A 16,570-nucleotide genomic window follows, 5' to 3' on the forward strand; every position below is an offset into this window, starting at 1 on the left:
TTAGGCCTCCACGCCGAGGCGCTTGAAGTACGCGTCCTCGTTGGGCGGCCGGCCGAGGAAGTTGGCGATCATCGTCGCGCCGGGCTCCGCGGCGCCCGGCGCGAGCACGAGATCCCGGAGCCGCCGGCCCTCGGCCGCGTCGAGCGCGTCGCCGAAGCGCGCGTAGGCGTCGACGGCGTAGATCTCGGACCACAGATAGCCGTAGTAGGCGCAGTCGTAGCCGATGGCCATGTGGTACCAGCTGCTCGCGAAGTGCGTGCCGTCGATCTCCTCGAGGTTCGAGTACTCCCGCACGAGGGGCCCGTAGAGCTTGACGACGTCCACGGCCCCCGCCGACGAGTGCATGGCCATGTCGTAGGCGCACATGGACAGGTAGCGCGCGTTGCCGACGCCCGCGAGCAGGTGGCGGCTCTCCGCGAGCGCGGCGACGACGTCCGCGGGAATCTCGGACCCGTCGGCCGCGCGCGTCGCGAGCTTGGCGAGCATGGGCGCCGCGTAGACCCACTGCTGGCAGAGCATGGACGGCACCTCGAGAAAGTCCATCTCGACGCCGCCGGGCCAGGGCACCATGGGCCAGGCCCAGCTCAGGATCGCGGGCTTCGCGTCGCCCGCCAACGCGTGGAAGACGTGGCCGAGCTCGTGGAGCAGCGTCTCGACCTCGCGGAAGCGCATGAAGCCCGCGGCGTCGCCCATGTTGCCCAGCACGGCGCACGCGTTGGGGGACTCGCCCGCGGCGGGCCGGAGCGGCACGACCATCTGGTGGCCGAACTTGCCCGGCCGCGACTTCAGGTCCAAGGCGACGTGGCCCAGGACCTTGGCGCCGTCGCGGATCGCGTACAAGTCCACGTCCTCGTGCCACAAGCGCGCGTCGGCGAGCGGGCCGTCGACGGAGAAGCCCAGCACGTCCTCGCCGAGCGCCCGGATCGCCGCGGGCACGACCCGGTCCATCGGGAAGAAGGGCTTCAGCGATTCCTCGTCGATGCCGAGGTCCGCCTTGATCTGGCGGCTGTAGTAGGCCACGTCCCAGGCGTCGACGCGCGCCGCGCCCGGGTGCTCGAGCCGCTTCTTCTCGAGCAGCCGCGCGAGGTCCCGGTCCCGGAGCGGCCGCAGCTTCGACGCGACGCGGTCGAGGAAGCCGTTCACGGTCGCCGGCGTCGCCGCCATTTTGGAAGATAGGGCCGCGGCCGCGTGGTTCTCCGCGCCGAGGAGCCGCGCGAGGCGCGCCCGGAGCTCGACGATGCGGTTCAGGCGCGCGACGTTCTCCGGGCACTTGGACTGGCCCGCGGCCATGGCGCGCTTCCGCGTCGCCGGCGAGGCGCAGCTCTGGAGCACGGGCGTCAGCGTCGGCGCCTTCAGGGACACGTCGCGCGTCGCGCCGCCGTCGCGGCTCGGTAAAGCCGCGATCGCCGCGGGCGACAGCCCCGCCAGCTCGGCCTCGGCGAACGTGACGTAGCTCGCGTCGACGTTGATGGCCTGCTCGAAGGCCGCGCAGAGCTGGCCGAGCTCCGCGCGGACCGCGGCGACGTCGCTCCGCGCGGCCGCGTCGTCCAGGCCCAGCCCGTTGGCTTCGAAGAGCGCGACGTGGCGCCGGAGCGCCTCGGCCCGCCGCGCGTCGCCGGGGGCCTGCGCCCGCAGCGCCGCGTAGACGCCCGCGTCGCCGTGCGCGCGCTGGAACGCGTCGATGAGAGCGCGCTTCGCCGCGGCGCCCGCGTCGCGCGCGGCGTCGTCGGTCGCGACGAGCGCGGGCAGGCAGACCTCCGCGGACGCGGCGGCGACGGCGTCCGTCGCGCCGATCCAGTCCGCGCCCGCGTCGCCCGACGCGCCCGACGCGATGCGCGCGACGGCGGCGTCGAGGCCCGCGACGAGCGCCGCGGACTTGGCGGCGATCTCCGACGCCGACGCCTCGAAGTTGAGCTTGAGGTGCGGGCAGGCCAGCGACGCGCGCGCGCTCAACGCCGACATGGGGCGCGCGAGGCCGAGCAGCAAGGCGAGCCTGGCGCGCATGCAACGAGGCGAGTCGTGGATCCCCCGCGCGCCGGCACCAATGCAGCAGCTATTGCCACTCGGTTTTTGCGACCTTTTTTAGCCTGTGCAAGTTCGCATTGATGCCGCGGCATTGAAGGTGGCGGCAATGACATGGGTTGAGACACCCCTGTTGTGAGTGGCATATGGCAGCCTTGAGCAGCCCCAACGCGGACACCTGGATCTCGCTCTTCACGGTGGGCGGCGTCGAGGGGCTGCCCGTGGAGACTATCCAACGTGCCCTCGTGCGCCAGGGCGTCGAGCTCGATTCGCCCAAGGGCGAGGTGATCCCCAAGGGGACGCGCATCTTCGCCTACGCCGCCGCCGAGTCGTCGACGCGCGTCGAGCGCGTGCTCGTGCGCGGCCAGGGCCCGACGGGCATCCACGGCTGGGTGAGCAGCAAGTTCCTCCCGCCCGCGCCTTCGGCCGCGGCCGCGCGCAAGGTCTTCGACGACAAGACTTTAGCCGCCGCCGTGCGCGTCGTGCCGCCCCTCGAGCCGCTGGCGCTCGAGGAACGGGCGACGCCCGGCGGCCTCGCCTACAGCTTCGGGCGCGCGGGCCGCAGCGCCAGGGACGCCAAGGCGCCGGCGCCGTTGGTCGTGTTCGCGCACGGCGCGGGATTCAACCGCGGCACGTGGCTGCCCGCGCTCCGCGAGCTCCACGCGAGGCTCTGGGACAATTCCGTCGTCTACGACGTCCTCGCCCTGGACTGGACGGCGCACGGGCGGTCGCGCGGGCTCGACGGCGACGGACCGCCGAGCGCGGGCCGCTACGTCTGGCGCGACGTCTTCCCGCGGGACGTCGCGGAGCTGCTGGAAGCGGAGGGCGGCGCGCGGCCCGTCTACGGCGTCGGCCACTCCATGGGCGGCGCGGGGCTGGTACTGGCGGAGCTCGAGAAACCGGGCACGTTCCGGGGGCTCCTCCTCGTGGACCCCATCGTCGCGCGGCCGCCGCCGGAGGTCGACGACGACCCGGCGCCCGAGTCCATGCCCAACGTCGCCATGGCCTGCGCGCGGCGGTCCAAATTCGACGACTGCGACTCCAAGGCCGACGTCGCCGCCTATTTCCGCACCGTCGGCTGCGTGGGGTGGCGGGACGCGGCCGTCGAGGCCTACGTGGACTACGGCGTGGACGACGACATGGCGCTGACCTGCGCGGGCAAGGCCGAGGCGTCGGTCTACCTCGCCGTCGCGCGGGGCCTCGCGGACGCGTTCCCGCGGCTCGGCGAGCTCTCGTGTCCGGTCCACGTCGCGACGGGCGGCAAGTCGCGCGCGCTCGCGCACCTGGACCATTTGCCGGACACGATGGAGGAGATCCTGCGCCCCGTCGCCGCGGCGTGCGCGCACCCGCTCCGGGGCGCGCTCGCGCTGCCCGGCGACGTCGACGCGGCGTTTTCCCTCGCGGGCCGCGGCGCCTACCTCGTCGTCGCCAAGGACGTCGGCCACGACGTCATGATGGAGGTGCCGGCCTGGACCGCGGCGCTCGTCGCCGCGTCCCTCGACGAGCTCGCCGAGCGGCGCTGGGGCTAATCACGTTACGCGAAGAGGCCCCTCGCGCTCTGCACCGTGCCGACGACGCCGGAGACGACGCCGAAGACGACGTTCGCGCAGGAGAGCGCCTTTTCGCCGCGCGGCGCGCCGGGCACGCAGCGGAAGAACATGAGGTGGGGCAAAACGTAGATCGTCGCGGCGTTGGACACGGAGCCCGTCAGCGCCAGAAAATCGCCGAAGCGGGGCACGGCCGCGCCGGCGACGGCGCAGGCGACGACGGTGGCGACGCGGCCCGCGAGGACGCGGTTCCGCGGCAGGCTCGCGCGCGCGTCGCGGCCCGACCGGCGCGCGCACCAGCCCTCGGCCGTCTCGAAGGCGAGGAAGAAGACGATGACGCTCGTCGGCACGAGCTGCAGCACGTAGGCCATGACCGCGACGGCGTCGAGGGGGTTCTCCGAGAAGGAGAGCGCGAGCTCGCTGCTCACGTCCGCGTAGAGCGCGGCGCCGGACAGCCCCACGGCCATGTAGAAGACCGTGAAGGCGACCAACGTCTTCGCCACCACGGCCCGAAACGCGCGCCGCCCCGCGCGGCTCATGTCCCTGCGCGCGGACGGCGCGAGCGCGACGATGCCCTCGTTGCAGAAGACGGCGATGCCCGCGGCCACGGGCAGATTCGCCGCGGCCTCCGCGGGCGTCGGCGCGTCGCGCCGGAGCGCCGCGGCGACGGCCGCGAGCGACCCGAAGCGGCGGCCGCACCTGCCGACGACGAGGCCGCTGAAGAGCACGCCCAGGCCCAGGCCCGCGGCGTTGCACCACCTGAGCGAGTCGAGCCGGTCGCCGAGGAAGAGCGCGCCGGGCAGCGCGCAGCCGCCGAGCGCCGCGGCCCAGGCCCAGCGCGGCCCGCCGGCGAAGCGCGCGCCGTTGTCGGCGACGAAGGTCGCGTACGCGACGCACGACGACACGCTGCAGAGCCAGATGAGCGCGCAGGCCAGCGTCTCGTAGCGCGGGCCGAGCGCGCCGCGGCAGACGGACGTGTACGTCGCGTCCCTGCCGCGTTTCTCGGCCGGCAGGAGCGCGGCGTCGGGCGCGCCGTCGTCGCCGTCGCCGTCGAGCGCGTCCTCGGCGCGCAGGAGGCGGTCGACGCCGAGGTAGGTGATGAGCATGGTGAACACGAAGAAGGCGACGCCGCAGGGGGCGCCGAGCAGCGAGATGTAGTACGCCATGGCCATCATGCCGATGCCCCAATTGATTTTCAGCAGCGCGAGGCCGCACTCGAGCTGCTCCCAGCGCGCGCCCATCGCCGTGCGCTGAGTGTCACGCGTTGCGCGTTGCGAGGACGCAATAAGGGGCAGCCTCAAGCATTCATATGAGAAGCCGCAAGCAGCCTAGCAGCCCGATCGTGGGAATTGCCAACCTTTCAGCGAAGTTTGCCACAAAGTTGCCACAGCGGTTCGCGCATAGACGCTGCCAAAATGGGCAACAAGGACACGGCGCGGCCGTCCGGGGGTTCGAGCGGCAATCTCCTCGTCGTCGTCGCCGTCGTCGTGCTCGGCGCCATGACGCTGTCGTCCTACGCCGGCGGCGACGACGCGCCGTCCTTGGAGGCCGAGGCGAAGGCGCGGCAGCAGCTCGCGGAGGTCGCCAAGCTGAACATGGAGCTCGCGGGCGTCGAGGCGTCGCGGGACGCGGCGCTCGCGTCGCGCGACGAGGCGCTCCTGCTCGCGTCGACGCCCGCCGCCGCGCCGCCGGCCGCGGCCGCGCCGCCGCCGGCCGCGGCCGCGCCGCCGCCGCGGCCGCCGGCCGCCGCGCCGCCGCCGCCGCCGCCGAGGAGGCCGACGGACGCGCCGCCGGCGAGCGGCTACGGCGGCTACACGTTCTGGAGCAGCGACTTCCACATCTCGCCCATCGCGGACCTCAAGGACATCTTCAACCCCATGGGCATGACGATCATCGACGAGTCGCTCAGCGGCCACTGCCACCTGAAGAAGACCTGCAGCAAGGACCTCAAGGTCATCACGAAGCAGAACGGCATCGACCTCGGCCGCTGCCCGAACAAGCTCCGACGACAGTTCTTCGAGACCTACAAGCGCGACGGCCGGCTCCGGGGCGTCGACGCGTTCCTCTGCCACCACGCGGCGGGCCTCTGCGAGGTCTTCATGCCCTTCAACGCGTCCCTCGTCGTCGTCGCGAGCACGCGCTACGAGATCGGGCGCCACGACGCGGGCCGGTGGCGCGCGTGGAACGAGAATCTGAAGGCCATCGCGGCGCACCCGCGGAACGTCGTCGCGGCGAACAATCGCTACGACGCGGAGTACGTCAAGTACTTCACGGGCCTCAAGGACGTGCCCGTGCTGCCCAACTACTGCGGCTACACGGGCGCGACCTACGCGCCCGCGCGGCACCAGATATTGGTGGGACCCGGGCGCGGCGTGTCGAACGAGCTCTTCGGCATGCTGCGAAAGGCCGCGGACCGGCGCAGGGGCGCCTGCAAAACCAGCGCCGCGAACACGGCGCTCTGCGGCGGCGGCGGGTCCTTCGACTTCCGCCGCATCCGCGACCTCTACCCCCACTTCGAATACTCGGACCTCGCGGCGCACCCCGCCGTCGTGCTCATCCCGTACCAGGTGTCGATCATGTCCATCTTCGAGTACTACCGCATGGGCATCCCCATGTTCGCGCCCCACCCCACTCTCATGGCCAAGTGGCAGCTCAAGTACCGGGTCATGAGCGAGCGGACCTGGGACCTCGTCCGCCACAAGGGCCGGCCGTCGAAGCGGTCCGCGCTGCCCCAGGCTCCGGGCGGGACCTACCCGCACGACCCCAACGACGAGTTCGACGAGGACGCCATCGCCTGGTGGATCAAGTTCGCCGACTTCTACGAGTGGCCCCACATCGAGACCTTCGACTCCTTCGACGACCTCCTCGACAAGCTCGCGAGCCCGGATTTGGATTTGGCGCGCGCGTCGCGGAACGTCCGGGCCTACAACAAGCAGATGGTCGACGACCTCGCGACGACGTGGCAGGGCCTCTTCCACAAGATGTTCCACGGCCTCAAGCCCGCGCGGGACGCGCCGAAGGACCAGCTCCTGGACTACGACGCGGCCATGCTCGCCAAGTACGGCGCGGCGCCGTCCGGCTGCGTCGGCGACGCCCACGGCCAGCGGCCCTCGGACTGGCTCGCGCTCTAAATTTTGCGATTTTTATGAGTGAGGCGGCGCGGTTTATGTACGACCCCCGGCAAGGGTGAGAAGGGCTGTCACTGGCAAGATTCGAAGCTTCCTTGAGCCAACGTGAGTGCAGTGCGCGCGATGGTGATGCCGAGGCTGCCCGCGGCGGTTTAGAGCACCGATGGCGCCGTGGCCCACGTGCGAGACGGGCCCGCTCGAGGCGTCGGACGCCGACTGCTTCGCGCTGTCGAGCGCGCGCGTCGTCCTGCCCTGCGACGCCGAGTGCCTCTTCGAGGTGGTGCCGGCGACGGTCGTCGTCGTGCGCGGCGTCATCGCGGCGGTCTTCCGGCCCGGGGACGCCGTGGCGCTGCCCCCGGGCTGCGAGGTGCGCGACTGCGGCGCCCACGTCGTCTTCCCCGGCGTCGTCGACGCGGGCGCGCGCTTCGGCGAGTGCGCCGGCGCGGGCCCGCGGTCGGCGAGCGACTGCTGGGAGGGCTTCGAGCGCGGCACGCGCGCGGCGGCGGCGGGCGGCATCACCTGCACCGTCGACCTGGCGTCCCAGGACGCGCCGCTCGGCGCGGCCAACGACCTCCGGGAGCGGCGGCGGCTCTGCGAGGCCGCCGGATGCGCACGCGGACGTCGCGCTCGCGGGCCGCGTCGAGAGCGGCGGCGGCGACGTCGGCGAGGCGGCGCGGGCTCTGGCGGCGGCGGGCGCCGTCGCCGTCGCCGCGCACCTCACGCCCGCGTCGCGGAGCTGCCGGAAGACGACCGCGCCGGACCTCGCGCGGCTCCTCGCGGCGTTCCCCGGCGGCGGCGGCGGCGACCCGTTGCCCCTCCTGCTCAACGCCGTCCAGCTCACGACGGAGGAGCTCGAGGCGTCGTCGCCGTTCCGGCTGCTGGCCCCGGGGACGCGCGAGGACGCGCAGTCGCCGCTCATGCTGCTGCCGTTCTGCCAGGTAGACGACGACGACGACGGCGGCGGCCCCGCGGCCGCGGCGGACGCGGCGCCGCCGCCCGACGACGACGACTGGGCGGCGCCGCGCGGGCCCGCGGCCGCGACGTTGCGGGCCGGCGCGGCGAAGGACCGGTCGCCGGACACGCCCGCGACGCCCGGCGGCTGGACGCGGCCGTCGCGGCCGCCGCCCGTGGCCGTCGCGCGCCTCGGCGGTGCCGCGGCGAGCCCCGCGGAGAGCCACTGCAGCACGCCGACGCGGCGCGCGGCGCCGCCGTCGGAGTTCTTCCGGTCGCCGAAGAACGAATCCGAGGGCCGGTCGAGCCAGACGATCTGGGAGGTGCGGCCCTTCTCCGAGGAGGTCGAGCTCGAGCGGCCGCCGCCGCTGCCGCCCTGCGGGTCGCCGAAAGAGCGGAGCCCGCGGCCCTTCGGGAGCCCCGGCGAGCGGAGCCCGCGGAGCGGCTACGACTCGCCGCCGCGGTCCCAGAAGCGCGACCGGAGCGACCCCTTCGGGGAGAAGGAGGAGGGCACGTGGGTCAAGAACCTGCTCCAGGCCGAGCTCGAGTCCTACCAGATGTCCGGGTCGGCGACGACGTCCGAGCCGGCCAGCGGCCCGTCGACGGCGCGGTCGCCGCGCGGCGGCGCGTCGCTGCTGGACCAGGTGCTCGGGTTCATGCCCCGGAGCTCGTCGTTCTTCGGCGACGCCTTCGGCGAGACGAGCTCGCCGCCCAAGGCCCCGGCGGAGCCGCCGACGCCCCAGTCGCCGGGCGCCGCCGCCTGGCGGAGGCCGTCGCTCGTCGTCGAGACGCGGGGGCTCCGGGGCCTGCGCGCCTCCGCGGACCAGCGGCCCGACTCCGCGCCGCCGGGGCGCGCGCTCGTCGTGGAGACGCAGGGGCTCAAAGGAATGCGCGCCTCCGCGGACCCGCGGCCCGACTCCGCGCCGCCGGGACGCGGGCGCCCCTCGCCCGACTCGGAGAAGCGCGAGGTCGCGCTCGAGGTCGAGACGGCGCCCACGGTCTTCTCGCGGGCGACGTGCCCGGATCTACGGCGGGGCAACTCGCCCGCGCGCATCGAGGCGGGCGTCGTGTCGCGGCGCCACCGGCCCTCGGTCGACAGCCCGCCGCGGCGCCGGAGCCCGCGCGACGACCCCGAGGGCTGGTCGAGCACGCCGCCGGGGTCCGCGGACGCGGCGTCGCGGGCGACCTTCTCCCAGGGCGAGCGGCGGTCGTCGCCGCCCGACGGCGGGCCGACGTCGCCGCGGCTGCGGCGGGTCAAGGCGCTCGCGGCCGGCGAGCGCCGCTCCGGCGCGGGGTCGCCGCTGATCCCGCTGAGCTCCCTGGGCAATCTCGTGGCGGAGCACGGCCGCACGGCGACGCCCGTGCTCGAGCCCGACGCGTCCCTGCGGCCCGCGCCGGGCGGCCGGAGCCCGCCGCAGGTCGCGGCGCCGCCGCCGCCGCCGCCCGACGGGCGCCGCATGTCCTTTCTGGACCTCGACGCGCGCCGGGCGTCGCCGCCCGAGGCGCCGCTCCGCAAGCCGAACCCGCGGCGGCCGCCGGCGATCAAGATCTTCAAGGAGAACGACCGCCACACGCGGCGCGCGATCCGCAAGGAGTACAGCCTCTACTGCGACGGCCACCCGTCGGCCGCGGGCGCCATCGGCCTCGAGGCAGCGCTCGACGCCGCCGCGTCCCTCGACGACGGCGGCGGCGCGTCGGCCTGCGGCCTGAGCCTCCACGTCGCCAAGGTGTCGACGCTGCAGACCGCGCGCGTGCTCCACGACGCGCAGGCGCACGAGGACGCGTGCGCCGCGGCGGGCAACCGGCGCCTCTTCGGCGACCTCTCCGGGTCCGTGGCCCTCTACCACCTCACGCACTGCGAGGAGGCCGTGCCCCACGGGGCCACGGTGCACAAGGTGAGCCCGCCGATCCGCCACGAGGCGCACCGCCGCGCGCTCTGGTCCGCGCTCCAGAACGGCACCGTCGCCGTGGTCACGTCGGGCCACGCGCCGGGCGACCCGCGGGGCAAGCTGCGGGAGAGCGGCGACTTCCTACGGGCGGCCCACGGCACGCTCGCGGGGGCCAACGAGCTGCTGCTGCCCGTGCTCTGGTCCGCGGCGCGGACGAACGGCTACGGCCTGGGCGCGCTCGCGGTCTGGCTGAGCTTCGGGCCGGCGAAGCTGCTGAACCTCGCGGCGGACCGGGGCCTCATCGACGTCGGCTTCCGGGCGGACTTTGTGATCTTCGACGCGGACCGCGACTGGACCGTCGACGCGTCGAAGCTCCAGGGCGTCGACGGCGATGTCCTCGACGGCATCCCCGAGAAGAAGCGCGAGAAGCGCCTCGCGGCCGCGTGCCTCTTCCACGGCCACGAGTGCTCGGGCAAGGTCCTCGCGACGCTGCTCCGCGGCCGCCTCACGTACCGCGAGGGGCGGTTCCGGACCGCGCCGCACGGCGAGGTCGTCGCGCGGTAATTCGCCGGGCCTTAGTCACGCGGCGAAGGACACGCGCCGCTGCGTCTCCGTGGGGCGCTCTCCGGACTCGACGGACGCGTCGTCGAGGCCGACGCTCCCGATGGCGTAGTAGGCCTCGTGCTGGATCTCGAGCGCCCACGCCTCCGACGGCCACGCGCAGTCGAGGTCCACGGGCACGACCGACGCGTTCGCGACGCCGCCGTCGGCCAGGTCGACGCGCACCTCGCTCACCTTCGACACCGCGTTCATCATGAGGTAGGCCGGGCACGTCGCGCAGAAGGTCACGAGGACGACGGTTTCGCCGTACCAGTTCTCGCGCGCCTTCACGTCCTCGACGTCGTCGCCCCACGTCGTCGACAGCACGACGTCGATGCCCGGCGTCCGCGCGACGGCCGCGTCCCAGGCGTCGTCGGCGGCGAGGTCCGTGACCAGGACGACCAGATCCGGCGCCTCGGCGGCGACGAGCTCGCGCGCCGCGACGGCGAGGCACCGGTCGTAGTCGCCGTCGATGGAGTCGACCCGCGCCTCGGCGATGCCCAGGAAACCGACGCGCACGCCGCTCGTCGTCGACGCGACGGCGTAGCTCACGATCGGCGCGCCGTCGAGCGCGGGCGACGCCGCGCGATTCGACAGCACGAAGGTGCGATTCGCGACCTCGAGCCAGGCCGCGAGGGCCGCGTCGCCGTAGGAGAAGTCGTAGGCGTTCAGGAACGTCGCGGCGTAGGGCCCGTCGCGCACGAAGAGGGCCGCGTAGTCCGCCAGCACGTCCGGAAACGGCGTGCCGCCGCCGGCCCAGGAGCCGCCCGTGTCGACGAGCAGGCCGCCGCCGAGCGCGTCGCCGGCGTAGCCGTAGAGCCGCGCGAAGCCGCCGAAGGCGTCGCAGCTCGTCCAGAGCGACGCGTCGCCCTGGAGCGCGCCCGACGCCGTCGACGGCAGGAAGAGGCCCCGCCAGGCGCCGCCGAAGCCGATCGTGACGTTCTCGCTCCGCGAGGCGTACGGCAGCAGCGCGGCGCACAGCGCCGCCGCGGAGGCGCGCCATCGGCCCGACGCGCGCATCCCGGGCAGCCCGAGAAGAGCCACCCGGCTAGGTGGCGGCCATATTATTGTTAATTCTTTGCCTAGGATGCCACCTTTCCTGCATGTGCCGACCTCAAGGATCGGGGGTTTTGAGAGCTGCCTTCAGCTCTCTCGATTGCTCTCTCAGCTCTCGGGCAGCCCTGCCTCACGCTGCGTGAGGAAGGCAGCCCTGTCTCACTGCCCCTCTCCCCGATGGCGCCGTCGAGGCGCAGCAGCATGCCCGCCATCAAGCCCGCTCCGGTGTCGACGAGCCTGTCGATGAGCGCCGCCGAAGCCGCGGCCCCGACGCCGAGCCCTCCCAAGCGATCCGAGCGGCGCAAGTCCTTCCAGCAGGGCGAATCGCCCCGGAGCCGGCGGACGTCGAACAACAGCGCGGGCGAAGAATCGCCCCGGAGCCGGCGGACGTCGAACAACAGCGCGGCAGAGGAGTCGCCCCGGAGCCGGCGCGGGAGCTCCTCGGGCCGCAAGTCGAGGCGCGCGTCCTTCGACAAGGTCAAGAACGAGCACGCCGACAGCTTCGACCACTCGAGCATCGACGACCTCGCGAGCGCCGTCCTCGCGGCGCTCCAGGTCTCCCACGCCGACGGCGGGCCCGACTCGGCGCGCACGACGGCCGTGGCGGCCGCGGAGGCGGAGGCGCCGGCGGACGACGAGGCCGCCGCGACGGCGCCGCCCGCGAAGACGCCCGGCGCGGGCGTCAAAGAAAAGGCGCGGCTCTTCCTCGAGGAGCTGCTCGCGAGATCCAAGGGCTGCGAGGCCGGCGCGCTCCGCGGCGACGTCCGGGAGCTCATCCGGGCGACGACGGCGGCGTACCCGTCCGACTTCCGCGCGGGCTGGTCCGACCGCGTGTCCTTGTCGTCGAACAACTGGCGCCTCGACCCGTGCCTCCGCGCGCGCGTCGAGAGCTTCCGCTTCGCGGCGACGCGCTTCCTCGACGCCGTCGACGGCCTCGACCTCGAGGACGGCGACGCCGTCGCGCAGTTCGCGCTCGACGGCCTCGCGTCGCCGGCCGACCGCGTGGAAGTCTTGCTGCAGGACCAGCGGGACTGGCTCACGGCGCGCTGGAGCCGCGCGGCCGGCGGCGCGGCGCCGGAGCCGCGGCGCGTCCGCGATCATCTCGGGCCCGCGGGCCGCGCGTTCGAAAGCGGGACCGCGTCGGTCTTCGCAGATCCGGCGGAGTGCGCGGACTTCGACGGCGAGGGCGAGGCGGCGCGGTGGTATCGCAGCAAGAACGCGCTCTTCATCCCGCTCCTCGCCAAGGCGGGGGCCGAGGGCGCGCTCGGCGTCGTCGTCTTCTCGAACCGGCTCCACGACGACCAACAAACGCCGACGCCCGAGCTCGCGGACGAGCTCGCCATGACGGCCGAGGACGACGCGGCGCTCCGCGACGAGGTCACGTACGTCGCGCCCGGCGACGCCATGCGCACGATCTACGCGACGCCCTTCTCGTCCCGCGACGAGGCGGCCCTCGCGGGCTTCGTCGACTTTTTAGGCCTCGTCTACGCGTTCACGCAGCGGAACAACGACAAGGGCCAGCGGAGCGAGAACTCGCGCGTCGCCGCGCACAAGCGCGAGCGCCGCAAGTCGCGGGACGATATCCGCGACCGGAGCCTGTCCAAGTTCGTCGACGGCGTCGAGTGGGCGTCGACGGCGACGGAGCTCTTCGGCGCCGACGCGTTCGGCTCCCTCAAGGCCGCGCCCGCGCGCGCGCCGCCCGAGGTCGCGCGCGCCTTCGCGCGGTGGAAGGCCGCGAGCTAAGTTTTAGGACGGGTGGAAGGCCGTAGAGCTACGTTTTAGGTCGGCGTCAGCATGGCGAGCAGGTTCCGCACGGCGGCGACGACGAGGCGGCGCTGGGCCTCCGCCGCGGGCCGCGCGCGCGCGTCCGCGTCGACGGCGGCCGCCAGGAGCGCGTCAATCTCGCCCCGGAGCGCGAGGACCGCGAGCTGCGCGTGCTTCGTGGCCTTGAAGGGGAGCCAGCCGTCGAGGACGACGCGCGTGCCGTCCAGCGACTCGCGCAGCGCGCCGCCGAAGAGGAGGAGCGCGAGCGGGTGGACGACGGACGTGTCGAGGAGGTAGGGCTTCGAGGTCTTCAGGCGCGCGTTGTAGACGACGTAGGTCGTCTTCCGCTCCTTGAGCTTGCCCCCGGGCGCCAACGTCTTGAAGTTGAGCGACTGTGGGTGGCACCACCACTTGGACCGGTCCCGGCATTTGAGGTGCGGCGCGTCGCCGGCGAGGCGCGCGACGTGCGGGTAGAGCCCCGCGCACAACAAGCCTCGCAGCAGCGACGACGTCTCGTCGAGGGTCACGGCCTCTTCGTCGCCGAGCAGCCCCGCGTCCCGCAGGTGCCCCCGGAACTGGTTCCGGAGGCCCGTCAGGTCGCCCAACGCCGCCGCGTGCAGAAAGTGGTCGCGGCAAAATCCAGGAACGTCGCGCCGGTCCAGCGCGCTGCGCGCCTCGTAGGCGCCGACGACGGCCAACAAATCGCTCTCGCTGCCCCGCGCGAAGCGCCGCTTCGCCGCCGCGGCCTCCTTGCGCTTGTGGAAAGGAGCGACGAAGACGCCCTTTGGTAGCGACATGCCGGCGGCGAGCGTGAGGCACGGCTCCGCGGCGCCGAAGATCGCGCCGTAGATCAACAGCTTCGCCACGCGGCAGTCCATGGGCAGGTCCGCGACGTGGCGCCCGAGAGGCGTCAGGACCCAGGCCTCGCCGTCGTCGGCGGGCGCGGCGCCGTCGTCGTCGCCGTCGCTGTCGTCGGACGAGTCGCCCATGAGCAGGCCCTGGACCCCCGCGCCGAGCGAGAAGAGGTCGCCGTCCTGCTCCGGCGCCTCGTCGTCGTCGTCGTCGTCGCTCGCCTCGCGGACCTCCTCGGGCGGCGCCCCGCCCGCGACGGCGCCGACGGCAACCAGATCGCGCAGCGCGGCGTCGACCGACTCGGGCCGCGGCGGCTGGAGCGCCCTGGCCAGGAACGCCTTGGGCCCGCCGAAGCCGAGCCGCAGCACCTTGAGCACGACGTCCGCCAGCGGCGTGCGCAGCATCTCGGGCGCCGTGTGCGCGGGCAGCCCCTCGTCGTGGAGCTTCCGCGGGTAGAGCCGGTAGCAGGCGCCGGCGCGGACGCGGCCCGCGCGGCCCGCGCGCTGCGTCGCCGCCGCGCGGCTCGTGTAGACCTCGGCGAGGGCGCTGACGTCGGCGGCGCTCACGTAGCGCAGCTCCTTGACGCGCCCCAGGTCGACGACGCAGTCGACGTCGTCGATGGTGATCGACGTCTCGGCGACGTTCGTCGCGACGACGACCTTGCGCGCGCCCGGCGGCGGCCGCTGGAAGACCCTGTGCTGGTCGCGGCTCGTGAGGCCGCCGTGCATGGGCAGGACCCAGGCGCCGTCGCCGAGCGACCTCCGGAGCTCGCGGACGAGGTTGTCGATCTCCGCGGCGCCCGGCGCGAAGACGAGGATCGCGCCGTCGTCGTTCGTCGCCGCCGCCGCCGCCGCGGCGACGACGGCGCAGACGAAGTCGACGTCGACGGGCCCGTCGACGGCCGGCGCGAGGCCGTCGTCGCCCGCCTCGGGGATCGACGCCGGCGGTCTCGCGTGGCGGTTCGCGGCCTCGAGCGCGCGGCGCGACGCCTTGGCCGGATATTTCTTCACGAGCGCCGCGGCGGCGTCGACGTACCTGACGGCGACGTCGTGGAGCCGGCCGGGAATATCCAACACCGCCGCGCCGCCGAAGTAGTCCGCGAAGAGCGCCGCGTTCAACGTCGCGGACATGACGACGACCTTGAGGCCCGGGCACGCGGGCAGGACCCGCGTCTTCAGCACGACCAACAGAAAATCCGTGAGCACGTCGCGCTCGTGGGCCTCGTCGACGACGACGTGCGTCGCGTCGAGCGGCCCGCCGCGCTGGAGCCGCCGCAGGAGCACGCCCACGGTGCAGAACTCGAGGCGCGTGCGGCTCGAGCCGCGGCGCTCGAGGCGCACGCTGTAGCCGACGTCGCCGTCGCCGAGGCGGCACGCCTCGCCGCGCTCCGCGGCGACGCGCTCCGCGAGCGCGACGGCCGCGACGCGCCGCGGCTGCGTGACGACGACCTTGCACCGTCGACCGTCGGCGTCGGCGTCCTCGAGCAGGAGCTGGGGCACCTGCGTCGACTTGCCGCAGCCCGTCGCGCCGGCGACGACGGCGACGGGGCCCGCCGCGAGCGCCGCGCGGAGCTCGCCGCGCGCGCGGTACGCGGGCAGCTTCGCGCGCTGCTCCGCCATGGCCGCGGCGGCGGCGCCGTCGACGGCCGCGGGCGGCAGCGGCGGCCCGGCCGCGAGCTCGAAGGACGGGGGCCGGTCGTTCGGGTCCGGGGCGTCTTCGAGCGCCGCGGCGGCGCGCGACGACCCGAGCTTCACGCCCCGCCGCTTCTCCGGCGGCGGCGGCGGCGGCGGCGGCGCGGCGGACGGCAGCGCGTCGGCGACGCAGACGCGCGTACCGTTTTCGACGTGCGCGTGTCGCGGAGCTCGAGGCCCGTCGCCTCCTCGTACGCGAACTTGGGCTCGCGCTTCGTGCTCAGCAACTTCTTGGCCTTCTTCAGCAGCACGTCGACGTCGTCGCTCCGCTCGACGACGAGCAGCTTCGCGCCGCCGCCCTTGCCGCCCTTGGCCTCGCGGCAGAGGTTGAGGCGCACGCGGCCCGAGAGCTTGGCCGCGGGCGCCGCGCGCGGCGGCGGCGGCGCGGCCGCGGCCGCCGCGGCCGACGGGCAGTGGCGCGCGGTCTCGAGCTCCTTGAGCACCTTGTGCGGCGACCGCTTGTAGCGCTCGAGCCGCGAACGCTCGTCGTCGTCGGCGTCCAGCTCCGCGAGTCGCAGGTCGCAGAGCAGCTCGCAGACGAGGTGCTGCGCCTGCTCGGGGAAGTGGAGCGGCATGGCCCGCGGCGCCGCGACGACGCCCCGGCGCGTCGCGCGGGCCACGCGGTGCTCCTGCTTCTTCGTGCGCTTGCCATTGTCCCGCGGTATTTTTTTGCCCATGGTGGTTTTGTGCTACTTCAGTGCCGCCATCGCGTCGTGGCGGGGCGGCTAGTGGAGAATTCAACGTGCCGCTATCTTGCCGCTCGCCGAAGTCGCATCCAGACAGACCCTGGGCTCCTTTTTAATCCAGTTCGCCTGTAGTACGCGCTGAAATCGCACTGTTTACTCGCCTGTAGTACGCGCTGAAATCGCACTGTTCGCCGCCGCAAAACCTTGCAAAATCGCCGCCGAAAACCTTGCAAAATCGCCGCAACGACCGCCTGCAATAAAACCATGCCCGTCGATCTCACGTTCGAGCCGCTGTCGACCGCCAAGGCGGCGGTGACCGTCATCATCGGGCGCCAGCAGAACCTCGCGGGCATGTTCGAGGGCGCGACGGCCGTCGGCAGCATG

General features: G+C 73.7%; 4 protein-coding genes across 4 annotated transcripts; 1 reads left to right on the forward strand and 3 right to left on the reverse strand.

Moving 5' to 3' along the window:
- Positions 1 to 4,872, reverse strand: AURANDRAFT_72404 (hypothetical protein; the record flags this gene model as incomplete). Its single annotated transcript, XM_009042221.1, has 2 exons — positions 1 to 1,993; positions 3,561 to 4,872. 2 exons carry the CDS (start codon positions 4,808 to 4,810, stop codon positions 1 to 3), a joined length of 3,243 nt encoding a protein of 1,080 aa, XP_009040469.1.
- Positions 4,873 to 9,489: 4,617 nt separating this feature from the next.
- AURANDRAFT_14117 (hypothetical protein) lies at positions 9,490 to 10,086 on the forward strand (the record flags this gene model as incomplete). The annotated part of the gene is made up of 2 exons (XM_009042145.1): positions 9,490 to 9,918; positions 9,964 to 10,086. Coding segments are annotated over 2 exons (552 nt in total), but the record flags the coding sequence as incomplete, so codon positions are not given.
- Positions 10,087 to 12,971: 2,885 nt separating this feature from the next.
- AURANDRAFT_31819 (hypothetical protein) lies at positions 12,972 to 13,754 on the reverse strand (the record flags this gene model as incomplete). Its single annotated transcript, XM_009042220.1, has 1 exon — positions 12,972 to 13,754. The coding sequence occupies one exon, from the start codon at positions 13,752 to 13,754 to the stop codon at positions 12,972 to 12,974; it is 783 nt and encodes a 260-aa protein (XP_009040468.1).
- Positions 13,755 to 13,760: 6 nt separating this feature from the next.
- On the reverse strand, positions 13,761 to 15,128 carry AURANDRAFT_2266 (hypothetical protein; the record flags this gene model as incomplete). The annotated part of the gene is made up of 2 exons (XM_009042134.1): positions 13,761 to 13,880; positions 14,067 to 15,128. Coding segments are annotated over 2 exons (1,182 nt in total), but the record flags the coding sequence as incomplete, so codon positions are not given.
- Positions 15,129 to 16,570: the final 1,442 nt, after the last annotated feature.

The sequence above is a fragment of the Aureococcus anophagefferens genome, assembly GCF_000186865.1.
Source record: "Aureococcus anophagefferens unplaced genomic scaffold AURANscaffold_28, whole genome shotgun sequence".
Lineage (NCBI taxonomy): Eukaryota > Pelagophyceae > Pelagomonadales > Pelagomonadaceae > Aureococcus > Aureococcus anophagefferens.